This window comes from Myotis daubentonii, chromosome 16 (genome assembly GCF_963259705.1).
Source record: "Myotis daubentonii chromosome 16, mMyoDau2.1, whole genome shotgun sequence".
Taxonomy (NCBI): Eukaryota; Metazoa; Chordata; class Mammalia; order Chiroptera; family Vespertilionidae; genus Myotis; species Myotis daubentonii.
In genome coordinates this window covers 48,051,767-48,067,131 of record NC_081855.1, presented here as the reverse complement: position 1 = coordinate 48,067,131, position 15,365 = coordinate 48,051,767, and the positions used below count along the sequence as shown (strand labels likewise).

Genomic DNA, 15,365 nt, shown 5'->3' with positions numbered 1-15,365 from the left:
CCAGGAAAGCCAGAAGTCAATTCACTCAAAGACAAATTGTACAGGAAGGGTGCAGCTCAAATCCCTACAGGAAGTTGTACCCTCTCTTTATCTCCAATTCTTCCTCCTGTAGCGAACAAAGGCCAGACCCTCTGCTCCTAATGAATCCTCCTTTCCAGCTGGGGTACTCAACACAAGCCGTCTGTGTCTAGAGACACGCACTGAAAGCCAAGGTTAGGGGTGAAAGGAAATCAGTGGTGCCCGCCCGCACTTTCTCACGGGGAGACCCTAGTCTTCTCTGAAGTCTACAAAGGACCTTTTGTTTTAAAGAAGAAACGAAACCACACAAGGTGCTGACTGTTCGGGGGCTGAGGGTACAGAAGGCCATACAGGTCACCATAGGGAGCTTAAGAAGCCACTGAATTGAAGTTCAAAGATAAATAAGAGGAAAAACCTAAATGGCTCCAAGGAGGTGCCTGAAAGGCCTGAAGACCTTGTCATTTTGACTCTGGATCTCCAGTTTCGGCTTAATCGATCCTCAGACCTGCCTTGTTTACTGATGAAGCAGAGCCAACTGAGCACTCTTACATCCATATCATCTGCCACCCAAAGCAATATCAGAGACGGAGCGGAGAAGGAAAGGCAATCGCTCCAGGTCCTCCCCATGTGGGCCAAGGTCGAGTTCTCCCTTCTAGACACCGTGTCTCCCAGTTTAGCTTTTTCAGATGGCCCCTTCTTCCTGCCCCATCTTTTGCCAGTCTAGAGTTCATCTCACTGGCTCATTCTCCCCCTCCTAGCCTTTCAGTGCTGTCATCAAAGGGACCCCTCTCTGTTGTCAATGCAACTGGAGCCAGAGGGAATCTCTGGTTCTGATGCAAGAACCACTCCAAATCACTTGCTCAGTAACAAGAGGCCCACATCAGTCTTCTTCCTGAGAAGCCTGAGAAAGAAAGGAGGTCCTGTTTGCAGCCAGCACTATAAACTGCCCCCAGAAAGAGTAGTGCTGCAGAGCAGGTGAGAGGCCTGAGGGCTGGGGAAAGGGCATCGTGTAAATACAAAGCCTTCTTTCTTAGGGAGCTCTCTTGTTCTTAGCTCAGCTCTATTCTCTTAAGTCAGTTCAGGCTCCTCTTTCTTAAGCAATCCTAGATAACAGAGTGCTGGAATTAGATGATACTACCAGAGGGAAATGAGGAAAGAGAAAAACATTGGTCAAAGAAGTCCCAGGACTGGCAGTGGTGAGTGGGGGTAGAAACATGCAGGCTAAACATGGCAGAACTGGGCAATGTTAACTGAACAGATACTGATGCCATTCACAGGGAGGAAAGGCAAAGTAAGACCAAATACCCAACGGGGAAGAAATGAGTCTGCATGTGAATACTCTGGGCAGACACAGCAAGTCACAGAAAAAGTAGCTACATTGCCAAAAAGGAGGAAAATGAATGGAGTAACCCACATTTTCAGGAACTAAATACCCTTGTTCTCCTATCTACAGAAGTATTTGATGTGTGTTGTTGCTCTGGGCTCTGGCTGGTTAACCCCACAGCTTCTGAACCAATGCATATTTTGCTAACTGCGCACCTCAGAACTGGTCTAGCTGGGAACAAAAATATTGTCTCTATACCCACTGCTGTGAAATAAACCATATAGAAAAAAATAAAGAATGCTTTTCCTTGGCAGTTGGTTCTAGCTTTATTCATTATGGCGATTTTCTTTTTTCAATGTTTTTAAACAAGAACAGGAATTAAAGCAATGCCTGCTCTAAAGCCCAAGGTAACAACACTGCAGCCTTCAGGACTTCCAGTCTGTGGCTGGCACTGCAGATGGGCTCTGCCGGGTCCTTCTAGCCAATCCTGCACATCTGGGCCATCCGCTCATCTGGATTTGATCCCAAGGGGAAACGAAAACTGCACTTATCCTCTGGCTCCCTGTGGCAGCTACTGCGTAACTGCTATTTAGGATTATCTAGAGGCCCCGGAGACAGATCTAGGGGAGTGGGGTGAAACAGCTTATTTAAAGCACTGTTTTCACATATTCGGAGAATCAATGTATCATTTGCCCAGTAAGTGTGCTTTGTCTCTCTGCTTCCCTACCCAACCTGGGTTGCCTCCCATTATTCCTCCTGGCTGTGGATCCTGCTCAAAGCACTTCCCATCTCATTTTGCCTTAATCTGGGGATCACACAAATAGGAAATGGCCAAACCTTACACGGGCTGCAAAATGATGTACATTTTAAGCCAAAGAGGTTGAAACTAAGCAGCATGATGGGAGTGGCTGTTTTGGATTAACCCATCAATGCTGCCTCTTCCCTAAGCCTACACGTCTTGTCTCCATAGCCAGCATGCAGCAGCTGTTGCAAAAACAACCATCTTCCCTGGTGAGGCGTGATCCGGTTGCTGCTTTGCTGAGACGGTAGCATTAGAAGGACTGAGGAGTTAGATTATTCTCAACCGATTACAGTTTATTTGGATTCTACTCTCAGGTCAAGGTCAGAACAGATTAATCCTTACCCTAACTTACAAACTCCTCAAAAGAAAATTCTAGGCTTGAAAAATACAAAGTATGAGAATTAAGGTCCTGTTTTTCCAGGGAAGGCCGCACTGGGCTGACGAAGCAATAGTACTATAAGCCAAGCTTGCTGCTGGGTACAGACTGCTTTCCCTTGTCATTAACTTCCAATGACACAGGACACCTGGGCAGTCCCACCTCCTCCTGACAGTCCAGCTGGAGCTGAGGAACAAGAAGGGGCTGGGCTGTTTCACTCTACACAGACCCATAGTCTGGTGCCTTTGCTTTCCCAGGGTTGGGCTGAAAATAGTCGCCTTCTCTAAAAGGCGATCGAAGTCAGGGAACCAAGTTTTACAGATGGACTACCCCAATGGATGAACTTCCCCCACGCTTCCTGGGATCAGACCAGGGCACAGCTGATAATTAGGAACACGTTCCAAAGGCTGAGAAATGATTTCTTTGGATTTACATTCTTCTGTGACATACGAATGCTGATTCAGGGAGTCAGTGTATGAGAAAAGATCCTCTGAAATGATACCATCTCTTATAAATACTAATTATATTTCCCAAGGCTGGATTTCCTGGAAGTCACATCACTCACAATTAAGCCTGTTTTCCATTACTGCCATTTGAAGGCTGGTCCACCTCTAGCCTGAACCAGGGACTATGGACAGAACCAGCCACAAGTGATCCAACACTGCAGGAGTGCTTTATTTCAAACTCTGATCCCTGTCCCGTGGTAAGAGAGAAAATTCTGCCAGTTTGCTCCTGACAGTCCCTGTGGCAGGAAAAACTGGTGTCAGACGTTCTCTGAAACACAGTGTCTTTCATCTGGACCCAGAAGGTAGATATACAACTTAAAAGAAGTGGGTCCAGGGCTGTGCATAACAGCCACCCACCTGGGCCCGGCCATCAGCTGTGGTTATCGAGGATGAGACTGCTGTAATGACCGCAGCAGAACAGGAGAGAACAAAGATGGTTCTTTCTACAGCATGATGGAGATGGACGAGGTCACAGCTCCCAGCCACCTCATCAGCCATACTTCACCCCAGGAGTCATTTTTGCCATCAGGCTAGCTGAGACTTATGGGCCTCTCCTTGTGGCTCTTCATAGTCTTCCCCAGGTTTCAGCTGGGGGCCAGGGATCATCACCGTCTGAAAAGCAGGAAGCTGAGTTATCTATCATCCAAGCCCCAGGCTCACCCACTCACCTTCATGCCCACCCTTTCCCTGGTGCTGTATCACCCCCTCTCTCCACGAGGGGGCGCCTAACAGAACTGATAGGATACCACTACTATGGCCTCAGCTCTTTTAAATCTCACAAGCTGCCTTACCTTAAGGATAGGCTGCTTGGGGGGTGCCCATGGAGGCACGATCTTGCCATGCATTCTCCAGCTTCCATAGGGGTTTGTCAGGTGCTTTTCAAAAACAACATACTCCAGGACATCCTTGGGCACATCTTCCTGTCCGTACATCAGTCTGCCAAACCGGTCATAGATGGCCAAAGTCTGCAAGGATGAAAGCAAGTCTGGCCAGTTAATCCTCAGAACTGTTGTGTCTGGTTTTGTTTTTTTGCACACAACCATTTAAAAGACAACCATAACAAAACATTTTAATGGGTAGAAAAATTATCTCAGAATTCTGAATCTAGATTAACTTATCAACTATTGACACTTTACTTTTAGAAGTATTTTTTTGACTGGGGGGGGGGGGAGAGGGAGGGAGGAAGTTGAGACTAAGAAGGGTGGGAGAGAATATCCTTGCATCTGTCCTCGCAGAGCTAACTTCTAGCAGTAGGAAGGGTGTCAGGAAAGGGCAGGGAAGACCACAGTAAACCTTTCCTTAGAACCCACAGTCCTGGGGAGCTGTGGCCATAATTCCAGAGGTAGGTGCCCAACCTAAGTGCAGAAAAGCAGCTGGGAGGAATGCAGACTGGTGACTCTACCTGCCGGGTATGCATGCGGACGGTGACCTGGCCATACACATTGCCCTGGTTCACCATAGTTGAACAGCGAACCTGAACCACTTGGGCTGGCTCTAAAGACTCTACGAAGCTCCAGCGGACGGTCTTATATTGGAGGTCCCAGACCATGTCCTGCAGGCAGAAGAGAACAAGTCCTACTGAGTTTTCCCTCCTTTTAGGAAAGCTGGTGCTTCCTTCCACACCTGCTCTCTCTTCTTGCAATATTACAACCAACACGCAACATTTCCCACCAAATGCTTTCTTTTCAACCATCCCAAGTTCTCATTGAACTATTGCTCAAGCCCACCTCACAACAACCCTCTTTTCATTTAAATCACAACTCAAGACCAACCTACCTCCTTGAGGACCCATCTCCAAATCAATGAAAACCACACTCCAAAGTGACAGCTTGATTTTTTCCCTTTTTTATTGAGTTTATTGGGGTGATATTCATTAATAAAATTATATAGGTTTCAGGTGTTCAATTCTATAATACATCATCTGAATATTACATTGTGTGTTCACCACCCAACCTCCCATACACTTTCATATTCTGGTAACTATTGCATATATTACTGCTGATTGCATATAGGTTGTCCCCCTCCCCTTTTTAGCAGAGAAGAGTGGGATTTTACAGGGATATAAAATCCTACACTGTGAGACTTGGTTAACTATTCCTCTCCTTAGGGAGATAAGGCCGAACTGATAGAAACTGAAGTTCTTATTCTTGAATCACAAAGTCCCCCTCCTTGGGGGTCTCCCAAAGTACCTAGCACCCCCGTTACCACACAACGTAGGCCTTGTGAATGCTCGTTAAATCCTTTTTATAGTGTAGGCAAGTGTAGGCTGGCCTACTGTGGCCCACGCCCTGAGCTCAAGATCCACACCTAAGGTTTCAGAACTGCTTGCTGAGGGACTTTCTCCTTCCTCATTTGCATGGCCCTTACCAAAGTCCACATCAGGTCATTATCATTCAGGCAAAAACAATGGAACTTCAGCTTTTGCTTTAAACTTCCTGCATTTTCAAAACTGATCTTACTTAAGAAAACCAAAGGTGATGTCTATAATATGCCCATTCAGCATCCCACAATTCTAAGGCGAGAACCTACCGGAAAACAGTTTTCAGTTGCCAAGGTATGAAGTCGGTCATGGTCTGAGCTAAAAAAGAGATACATATCATTGACTCCTGCTTTTATGATAACCTGTATGAAAGTTGAAAATGACCCTGAAAATGAAAAACAATTCATTTTTACAAATATTTTCTTTACTCCTACCATAGGCCAGGTGATATGCTAAGTCCTGGAGACACAAGATGAACAGCAACCTGATTGACCAGAAAACCCTGAGCTCCACAGCCGAGTAAAATTAGGTCTGAATCTCAGGGGCAGAAAGAAATTGCTCTGAAATTATCATATACATCCTTAAGATGGGCAAGAGACGCTGACATGGGGACTAGTTTTTGTTCCAAGGTGCAACAGGGAACAAAACCCAACATAACAATCAAAAGCTCATCTTCTCTTCTTACCGCAGACACATCACCAGTGCCAACTGGCTGGGCCTTGAATCTTACACCTTACACTTCATCTTTGAACCTCGCCAAAGGTAATCATCTATCTTTTCTGGTCCATGCTCCCCTCCCCCACGCCCATCTTTGTTACTGCCACTGTGTCCTAGTCATGCTGATTCTATGCAGTAAGAGTAAGAAAACAGAGAGCAAACCTCAGCCTTTGTACACATAAGATTTTAGGAAGATTCCTAACTGAGGAGTTTCATATAAACCTAAGAGTACAGATTAGTTTCTTTATGTACATATTCATGACTTTCCCTCACAGTTTAATACTTCCTGGGCAGTTTAAGCCTTTATCCCTTTTAGAATTCTTGACTCTAATCCCAGAATGGGTACGGAATTAGCTCTATCAGCTTCCCTCCCACCTCTATTTCTAAGAGAAAAGATTCCAACTCATTTCTCCTGCTGTAGCTCTAGACTAGACTATGCTGAATTGTGGTGATAGCTACCTCAACCACTGTGTCTGGCACCTCTGAATGAACCCTTCCTCCTCACTATACTGACCTAGAAATCCTCAGTAGAAATAAATTCCCTTTTCTATGAGTTCACTTACTATTTTACAATGGAACTTACACTAAAAATAAAGACATCTGCTTCTGATAACATTATGGACTGAACTAATGTAAAACTACACCCACTATAAACATCTAGAAATGTAGGATAGAATATGATACACACAGACACACACACACATTTTTAAATACACTGTCCTAGTTCACCAGAAAGATAGGTAAATCCCTAGACGCCAGAGAGGAAGAGGGAACGAACACCAGATGGAAAGAATACAATCTGCTACGACAGCACAAGGGATGACGAAGGGATCCAGAAATAGGGTCTGAAGACTAGGGGCTGGTCTCCTCCTAAAACCCTGGACCCTCCAAAAACAGGGAGTTGGAACTGAAATCCCTGAATAAAGCTATGACCAAACGAGTCCTGCACCTGCAGGAAATAGAGACTAGAAAAACAGCCCACCAACCTAGAGATAATGCTTCTCTCTGTCTAGGGCTGTGCGTGGGAGAAAAAATAAAAACAAAGAAACTGAAAAATTAAAGCTCTAAGCCCACATTATACGCAAATGTGGATATGAAACTTATGGTGTAAGAATTCCTAAGCTAAGAAATTAACATAAAAATTGATACCTGGTCAATGATATCCCTGAGGTATCTGGCAGAAACACACACAAGACCTCTCTGGGAGCATGTTCATAACTTAGGCTGTTTAGGATTTCCTCAGAAGAAACATTCTCCAATGAAGATGAGCTTACAACTAAACATTTCAAAAGGAGACCTGGAATCTACCCAGTAAAAACAACAGACTCGAGACATTAAGCAAAATAATGAATAGGAAGCGCTAGGGTTGGTCCTCCATTGGAACAACTGGTAACTTAGAAAAAATGACCAGAACCACCATTTCAGAACTCTGAATTCTGACTGGACACTTATAACAACCAGGGGAGTGCCTGATGAGGGGAGGGGCTAGTGATCTCGGGTAGAAGAACAATATGTGCAAACTATCTATCATCCCTCTTCCCTCAGCCCTGTCATGACTGTGGGGATAGTGGCTGTGTTTCTGGAGTGGATGGCTGGTGCTAGGGCAGATAGTTGGGACCTTGCCCTCCAAAATTTTGAGGTTGCACATTTTGGTCAGACTGGTGGATCACAGAGACCAGAGCAAATGATGCCATGGTTTTAGTACTGCTGGCTATGAGACCATAATGGGTACAGTATAAGACAGGGGGTTCACTTACTTGTTTAGACAAAGGTGAGCTTCAATGAAGATATCCTTAGCTTTTTCAGGGAAGTCCTTTATTTTAAAATTAGCATCATATTCTCTTATCTTCCGTACGCTGTAAAATTAAGCGTGAGAATCATTTTTAAAGACTTCACTCAATTCTATAACTCGCAGCTTAACCTCCATTAATGTCTATCTAATTATTTATTCAGTAATTGTTTTTTAAATGTGTCAAGTCCTATGAATTCAACCTTCTACCTCTCATTTTAATTAATCATTCTAAAGAAAGACCAAGGTTTCTTATAGTAAAATTTCATAATTCTGGCATCAAAGAAAACATCCGATAAGCACTAAGAAAGAAAACACAGGTGTCATAGAAAGGCTCAAGGGTCAGAATGAGCCCTATGAGTATCGACCTATGAACCAGGTCACGGTTTGATTCCCAGTCAGGGTTGTGGGCTAAATCCCCAGTAGGGGGCATGCAGGAGGCAACTGGTCAATGATTCTCTCTCATCATTGATGTTTCTATCTCTCTCTCCTTCTCCCTTCCTCTCTGAAATCAATAAAGATATATATATATTTTTAAAGAGTCAGAATGAACCCTGGCTGGGTGGCTTAGTTGGTTAGAGCATCATCCTGATACACCAAGGTTGCGAATTCAATCCCTGGTCAGTGCATGAATACACAAATAAGTGGAACAACAAATTGATGTTTCTTTCTCCCTCTAAAATCAATCAATAAAAATATCTTATAAAAAGACTCAGGCCTGGCCGGCATGGCTCAATGGTTGAGCATCGACCTATGAACCAGGAGATCACAGCTCGATTTGTGGGCTCAATCCCCAGTGTGGGGTGTGCAGGAGGTAGTCAATCAGTGATTCTCTCTCACTATTGATGTTTCTATCTCTCTTCCTCTTCCTTCCTCTCTGAAATCAATAAAAATATATTAAAATAATAATAATAAAACAAAATATGTGATAAAAAAAAAAAAAAGTCCTACAAACTTCCCCGCCAGTATGGAATCAATAAAAATATATTTCCTCTCTGAAATCAATTTAAAAATATTTTAAAAAAATAATTAAGTAAACATATATTTTAGTAAAATTTATTTTAATTTTAAAAATATATTTTTTAAAAGTCCTACAAACTTCAAAGTCAACTCCCTAACTGATGTGACAAAAACAACCAATAAAGGTTGAGATGCTAAGAATCAGAATGCCCATATTATTCTACATTAACTACGGACTCAATTACAGAGAAAGAAAATAATGTCAAATTGTTACGGGAGTTCTATCCAATCCAATTAGCCCAAGATGATCTCTTTGGAATAAAGTAGCAACAAGAAACTTTATTCTAATATTAGCTCCCAGTTGTCTCAGACACCTACGACAACTGTGATGCCACATTCTTCTTCCATCGTTCAGTTTTCTGTGCCAGTCCTTCCTTTGAAAGAGATGACACCCGAGCATCACCCTCTGGAGGCACATAGGGGTCAAAGATATTACCTGAAATGAGAGAAGGAGACAACTAAGAAAGCATTGAAAGACTGAGAAAAAGTCATCTTGAGGTCACATAAAATTAGGAGGGATCCTAAATAAAGTAGACTAATGAACTAGGCTTTCATGTAGAGGGAATCATGTTACATTAGAAAAAACAGAATAAGGTAACTTAAGTCTCCTCTCAGAGCCTCAGTTTCTTCTTGTACAAAATGGGGAAATTTCACCTTTGCCTTCAAAGAATAGTGGGAAAACAAGATCAAAGATGACCTCATGAAATACAGTGCATACAAAGTAAATCGTTATTGAGGCTCTATTGATCCACTGATTTTGTGGTTAATTAACTAGTGCCGACCATAGTCCAAATCATTTTACTTTCCAGATGATCTCTGACAGAAGGGGAATGGGTCAAGGTCTCAGAAACACCATGCCTCACCTGTACAGGCCAGATGTATGGGACGCTCCAAACGTTCTGGAGGAATGACAACTCCTGCTTTCCGGAAATGTTCTACAAATTCCTTTTCTGATTTGTATTTGGGTTCATAAGTAGGAGGTGTGAAACGTTTTTTAGTTCTCACTGGAACTACAGCTATGGACTGAGTCACCAGGACGGGCTGGAAGGCAGGAAAGGTTAGGATATAGGTAAACTTGGAAAAAACTACTATCTTGAACAAACTCTAAGCAAAGGTCAAAAGGGACTATACAAAGAATGACTTAGGAACAATTACAAAGCCATCTATTGGGGGAGGGGAGGGAAGGAATGCATTACTACTTTAACATTTATGGGTGTTTCTTACTAGAAGCTAGTAAGCAACTTTTACGAACGCCTCAACATTTACTAAAGGCTTCCCTTTGGTATTCTCCATAGTGCAGGCCTATGCCAACTCCCAGGGATACAGAGTGATTAAAGCAAGGCTTCTGCTTTCAAAGAACCTTCAGTCTGATGGGGATTAAACACCGACCCGAGGCTGAAATGAGCAGGACGCTATTATTAAAGCATAAGAAAAGTCTTGGCATCGCTTCTATTTTATTTTATTTTTTACTGAGATTACATTCTGCTCATTCTATTGGAATCCTCACTGTAAATGTCAGTCATTATCGCTCCCAACTGGTTAATCAGCTGTTTAAAGGCCAGTTCTCTTTTCTCTGACCATGAGGTTTGCTCAGGCAGGTACAGTGGCAGATGGTGTTCCATTTAGGACGTTTATAGAATCAAGGGGAAGCGAGCTCACCTTCCAAACCATTACCTTTAAACCCTTCCCGCCAAACAAACCCGGACCAAACCGCAGAACCTTAATCCCGGGGAATTTGCTCCCCTTCCTGGCCCTACCGAGGCTTTCGCTTCTTAGCCACTTAGCTCAGTCGCTGGGTCCCCGTCTACCTTAAACTCTTCCCTCGCCTTGGAGTGACTCGTACCCTCCAAGCTCACCAAGGACAACTGCGAAGGGAGTATTTCCCTCTCCCCTGTCCTCCTCCTCCAGCCCCTGGAGCCCTACCCGCCCCCTCCCTACCCACCTGTCGAGACCACCATCCTAAAGCCCTGGATAAGCAAGACAGCCCCCGCGGCATGGGGGCAGCCATCTTGTCCGCGCAAAGGCTTCTGGGTTGGGGACTAAGAGCGAAGAGCCTGGGACCGGGGAGAAGGCGCAGAGGGCGGAGCTGGCTCGGGTGTGGAATTTTCCAGGGCGCGCGCCCCTCGCCGAAGTGTGAGCAGCGTGAACGCGCACGTGCGCGTGGCGTGTAGACTACGCGTGCGCACTGAGACGGCGTTGGGGGGAGGGGGGAGCTCACGGCTGTCACGCGCCCACCCGGGAGCGCTGGAGCGCGAGCTGCGCCTGCGCAGGAGGCGTGCAGGCGGCCCCGAGTTGCTGCATTCCCTGCGCAGGGGGCTTGCAGGCGGCCGGGAGTTGCTGCATTCCCTGTGCAGGAGGCGTGCAGGCGGCCCCGAGTGGCTGCATTCTTATGTGATTGGGCCGGCGCTGCACCTGGTTTCAGTTCGGAGGCTGATGAAAAGGTGTGGCTCTAAGGAGACCAGTGTTTTTTCCCAATGCCTACTTTGATCCCAGATAGGCAATCACGTTAGTTTCTAGGTCTGTATCTGACCTCAATGTGCTGTGTGACCTTAAACTTAAGCCCTAGTTTTCCCAATCTGTACTGTGTAAAGAAAATTTTTTCTTAATGTCAGATGACTAGTATGTTTATTGAACAAACATACTGGCTATTGCGTTTATTGAAGCAAAAGACACGTGGACGACAAAAACATTTCTTATCTGTCATTTTGGGACAGAGGTATGGGGTTAACATGAACAAATAATAGTTTACACTTAGAAATGTTTACCGGGTGCCAAGCAATTTTCTAAGCATTTACATGTATGAATTAAATTACTTCTGCCGAAACCGGTTTGGCTCAGTGGATAGAGCGTCGGCCTGCGGACTGAAAGGTCCCAGGTTCGATTCCGGTCAAGGGCATGTACCTGGGTTGCAGGCACATCCCCAGTAGGAGATGTGCAGGAGGCAGCTGATCGATGTTTCTCTCTCATCGATGTTTCTGACTCTCTCTATCTCTCTCCCTTCCTCTCTGTAAAAACTCAATAAAATACATATAAAAAATTTTAAAAAAATTACTTCTCACCACAAACAAGAGTAATATTCTCCTTTTACATAGGAGGTTGGGTCGCAGAGAAATTACAAATTTTAATTAAGATTGGATGCTAGCCCTGGCCGGTTTGGCTCAGTGGATATAGCATCAGCCTGCCAACTGAAGGGTCCTGGGTTCGATTCTGGTCAAGGGCACATGCCTGGGTCTCCATCCCCAATGTGGGGCAGGCAGGAGGTAGCCAATCAATGATTCTCTCTCATCATTGATGTTTCTATCTCTCCTTCTCCCTTCCTCTCTAAAATCAATAAAAATAGTCCTAACCGGTTTGGCTCAGTGGATAGAGCATCGGCCTGCGGACTCAAGGATCCCAGGTTCGATTCTGGTCAAGGGCATGTACCTTGGTCGTGGGCACATACACAACAGGGAGTGTGCAGGAGGCAGCTGACCAATGTTTCTAACTCTCTATCCCTCTCCCTTCCTCTCTGTAAAAAATCAATAAAATATATTTTAAAAAATCAATAAAAATATAATTTAAAAAAAGATTTGATGGCTAATAACTGGCAGAACTGAGATTCAAATCCAAGCAGTCTAATTCTAGAACCCATGAATTACTTGACTGTCCTGCTTCACACTCAGTTGTTTAAGGATGCATGATGTTGGCATCATCCTGGAAAATCCAGTGCTGTAACCATTGCTAAATGGCAAACCCTTTCCACTTACCCACAGGTTCTTATCTTATCCTGACAATTAGTGTTTATTGAGCACTTACCTACAGTATTTTGCAATGAGTCAGAAACTATGGTATGTACATAATAAAGAGCTTGCTGGTTGGAATAGAATTGCTACAAAGTTCCAGGTAGCAATTAGTAAAATGCTAAGGACTATGAAAGGAAAGAGAGAGATTACTTTGGGGTTTGGGGATCACATGCATTGTCTTAAATCTTGACTTCTCAACTCTACTGCAAATTCTTCAAAGGTAAGAATTCCCTATCAGCCCTAGCCACAGCACTGAACCTATAGCATTACACACTAATAGCAACATGAAGTTAGTTGCCATATGTATGTATTAATTAAAGAACATATATCATTAAGTAGTTAAATAGAGATATCTAGTCATTTCTTTTTCTTTTTCTTTTTTTATAATATATTTTATTGATTTTTTACAGAGAGGAAGGGAGAGAGATAGAGAGTTAGAAACATCGATGAGAGAGAAACATAGATCAGCTGCCTCCTGCACATCTCCTACTGGAGATGTGCCCGCAACCCAGGTACATGCCCTTGACCGGAATCGAACCTGGGACCTCTCAGTCCGCAAGCCGACGCTCTATCCACTGAGCCAAACCGGTTTCGGCTCTAGTCATTTCTTAACAGACTTCTGTCAATCTATGCCCCAGAAAATAAAACATGAAATTTTTATTTTACTTGTCTCACCACCGAAGTGAAAAAAAAAAAACCCACTCCACTGAGTAGTTATTGATTAATACAGAACATTGATATAATCTGTCTGGGATTATCTGCTCCACTGTTGAGTTTATGTTGGCCTCACATGGTAGCCAACACATCACAGGTCATCCTCTGCCTGCCCTTTGATCAGCTTCTCAAGGAATGCAAATTGGTTTCCTGTCAGCCTGAATGAAATAATAAGGGAAGTTAACATCATTTAATTCATTCTGAGATGAATGAATGAGCTTCCCTTTTCCTATTAGCTGCTCTTTTGGAAAATTCATATCTTTCTATCTCATTAACTCCATGGAAAATTGGGAGCTGCCTGCTGGGAAAGTAACACCACGGGATATTTCTTAATTCTGTAACCCTAGCAATTCACATTTCAGAAAAAGCAAGAGAAGGAAACTCGTGCAATTAGAGGGAGGAATAAAGTGGTTAGGGGCTCAGCCTTGCAAAGGACAGTCTTGCACATAGTAGACATTCATGTATTTATTCAATAAGTGAATGGAATCCCAGATGAAATATGATGAAGCAGAAGGCCAAATTGATTTCTTATTTCTCCAAATTTTGGAATTTCTAAACGGAGCCAAAAAGAATGGGATATCTCCAGGGGCAGGTGGCATCTAAGATCGAAATTCCTGCAGTTCTTTCTGGTAGCCTGCATTCTAAGAGGAGCACAGTTGATTCAAAGAAGAAAAATCCTTCTGGAGAACTGAACGAATCTGATTACAATGTATTTATTGATCACAATGCAAGCAACACGCTTGCCATGTATTCCTGTTGTAGTTCCTTCCCTGAGAGCATGAAGAACAGAAGTGAATTCTCCAAGATAAAGTGGCATGGAAAAGCCAAGAATTCTGGCTTTCTAGGAAATGTTCTCAAGTGATTTCCAGCTAACAATGTTCGCAGAGCTTCTTTGTCACTCCAAGAGTTAACTATCTATGACTCTCACATAATGGTTGAGAATGCTACTGTGCCTAAGTTTACATCTTGGCTCCACCTCTTTTCCTCACCTATACAAAGGGGGTAAAAACCTACCTAACTCATGGAATTGTTATTAAATCATTAAATGAGTTAATACATGTTCCCATTCTGGTTAGTTATGGCCACTGCTTCCAAGCCCGATGACCCTGGAAGGGATGTACAGAACCTAGCAGAGTCCTGCTACGTGTAACTGCTCTTTGTGCTGGCAACAGCATTCCTGCCCCCAGAGTCCACCCCAGTGCAATGTCCCTAAAGCAAGACAGCTCCTAACCCAGATAGGCACTGGAAATCCCCAGGAAGCCCTGTGTGTTAGCTGTGGCCCCCTAGGGAGCAGTTCTCACCTCTGTTGAAACTAAGACCACCTAGAGGCAGGTCTGTTTCCAAGTCCAGAGTGATTTCTTATTTCTGTGCTGCACGACTCTCTTCTCCTAGCTGTTGTTCTTTCTCATCTGTCCTCCCACTCAGCCCTACTGCTGAGGGCAAAGGCCTTTGCCTTTGCCATTTCTGCCTGCCTCAGACTCCTTATCTCTAAAGGTGTGTTTAGAAAAAGATACTGCTCATTCCAGCTCAGCCAGAAAAGAAGCCCATGCTGCCCGCTCTTGAAGCTAGGTCTAGAATTAATCCCTAGCCTCTTCTTGCTCCACTTTCGCCCCAGCTGGCTAAATCAAGCAATAATCCTAAAAGGGAATTTCAAGCTATTTGTGACACCGTCTCTTCCCCCTCCTACTCCTCCCCCTCGCCCCCCCAACACACACACACACACACACACACACACACACACACACACACACACACACGAGCCACGTTTAGAGAAGAGAGAACAAAGCCCCTGGATCAGAGTAATCTGTTTCTAACCCACTTCTGCTCCCAGGGATTACCTCTGCTGGAGGAGGGAGACAGAAAGAAATCTGACGACCCACGTTAGCACTAGGAAATGGGGAAGAAGCTCCAGGAGTGTCAGGAGGGCTGTAGACGCGGGGTTCAGGAGCCTGGGAACTGTTGCCATATGCTGGGGTACCCTGTAAAAGCAATTCCTAGAGTAGTGTTTGGCAATAATAGGCATTCTATAAACATGTTGAATAAAAAATTGGAAAGTA

The 15,365-nt window shown here is 44.1% G+C and overlaps 1 protein-coding gene across 1 annotated transcript; it reads right to left on the bottom strand.

Moving 5' to 3' along the window:
• Positions 1-3,171: 3,171 nt before the first annotated feature.
• On the bottom strand, positions 3,172-10,916 carry MRPL45 (mitochondrial ribosomal protein L45). The gene is made up of 8 exons (XM_059670784.1): positions 10,755-10,916; positions 9,676-9,853; positions 9,131-9,248; positions 7,761-7,859; positions 5,556-5,604; positions 4,429-4,578; positions 3,818-3,991; positions 3,172-3,638 (listed from the first exon to the last, which is right to left on the bottom strand). The coding sequence occupies exons 1-8, from the start codon at positions 10,818-10,820 to the stop codon at positions 3,552-3,554; spliced, it is 921 nt and encodes a 306-aa protein (XP_059526767.1). The 5' UTR covers positions 10,821-10,916; the 3' UTR covers positions 3,172-3,551.
• Between the last annotated feature and the right edge of the window lie 4,449 nt (positions 10,917-15,365).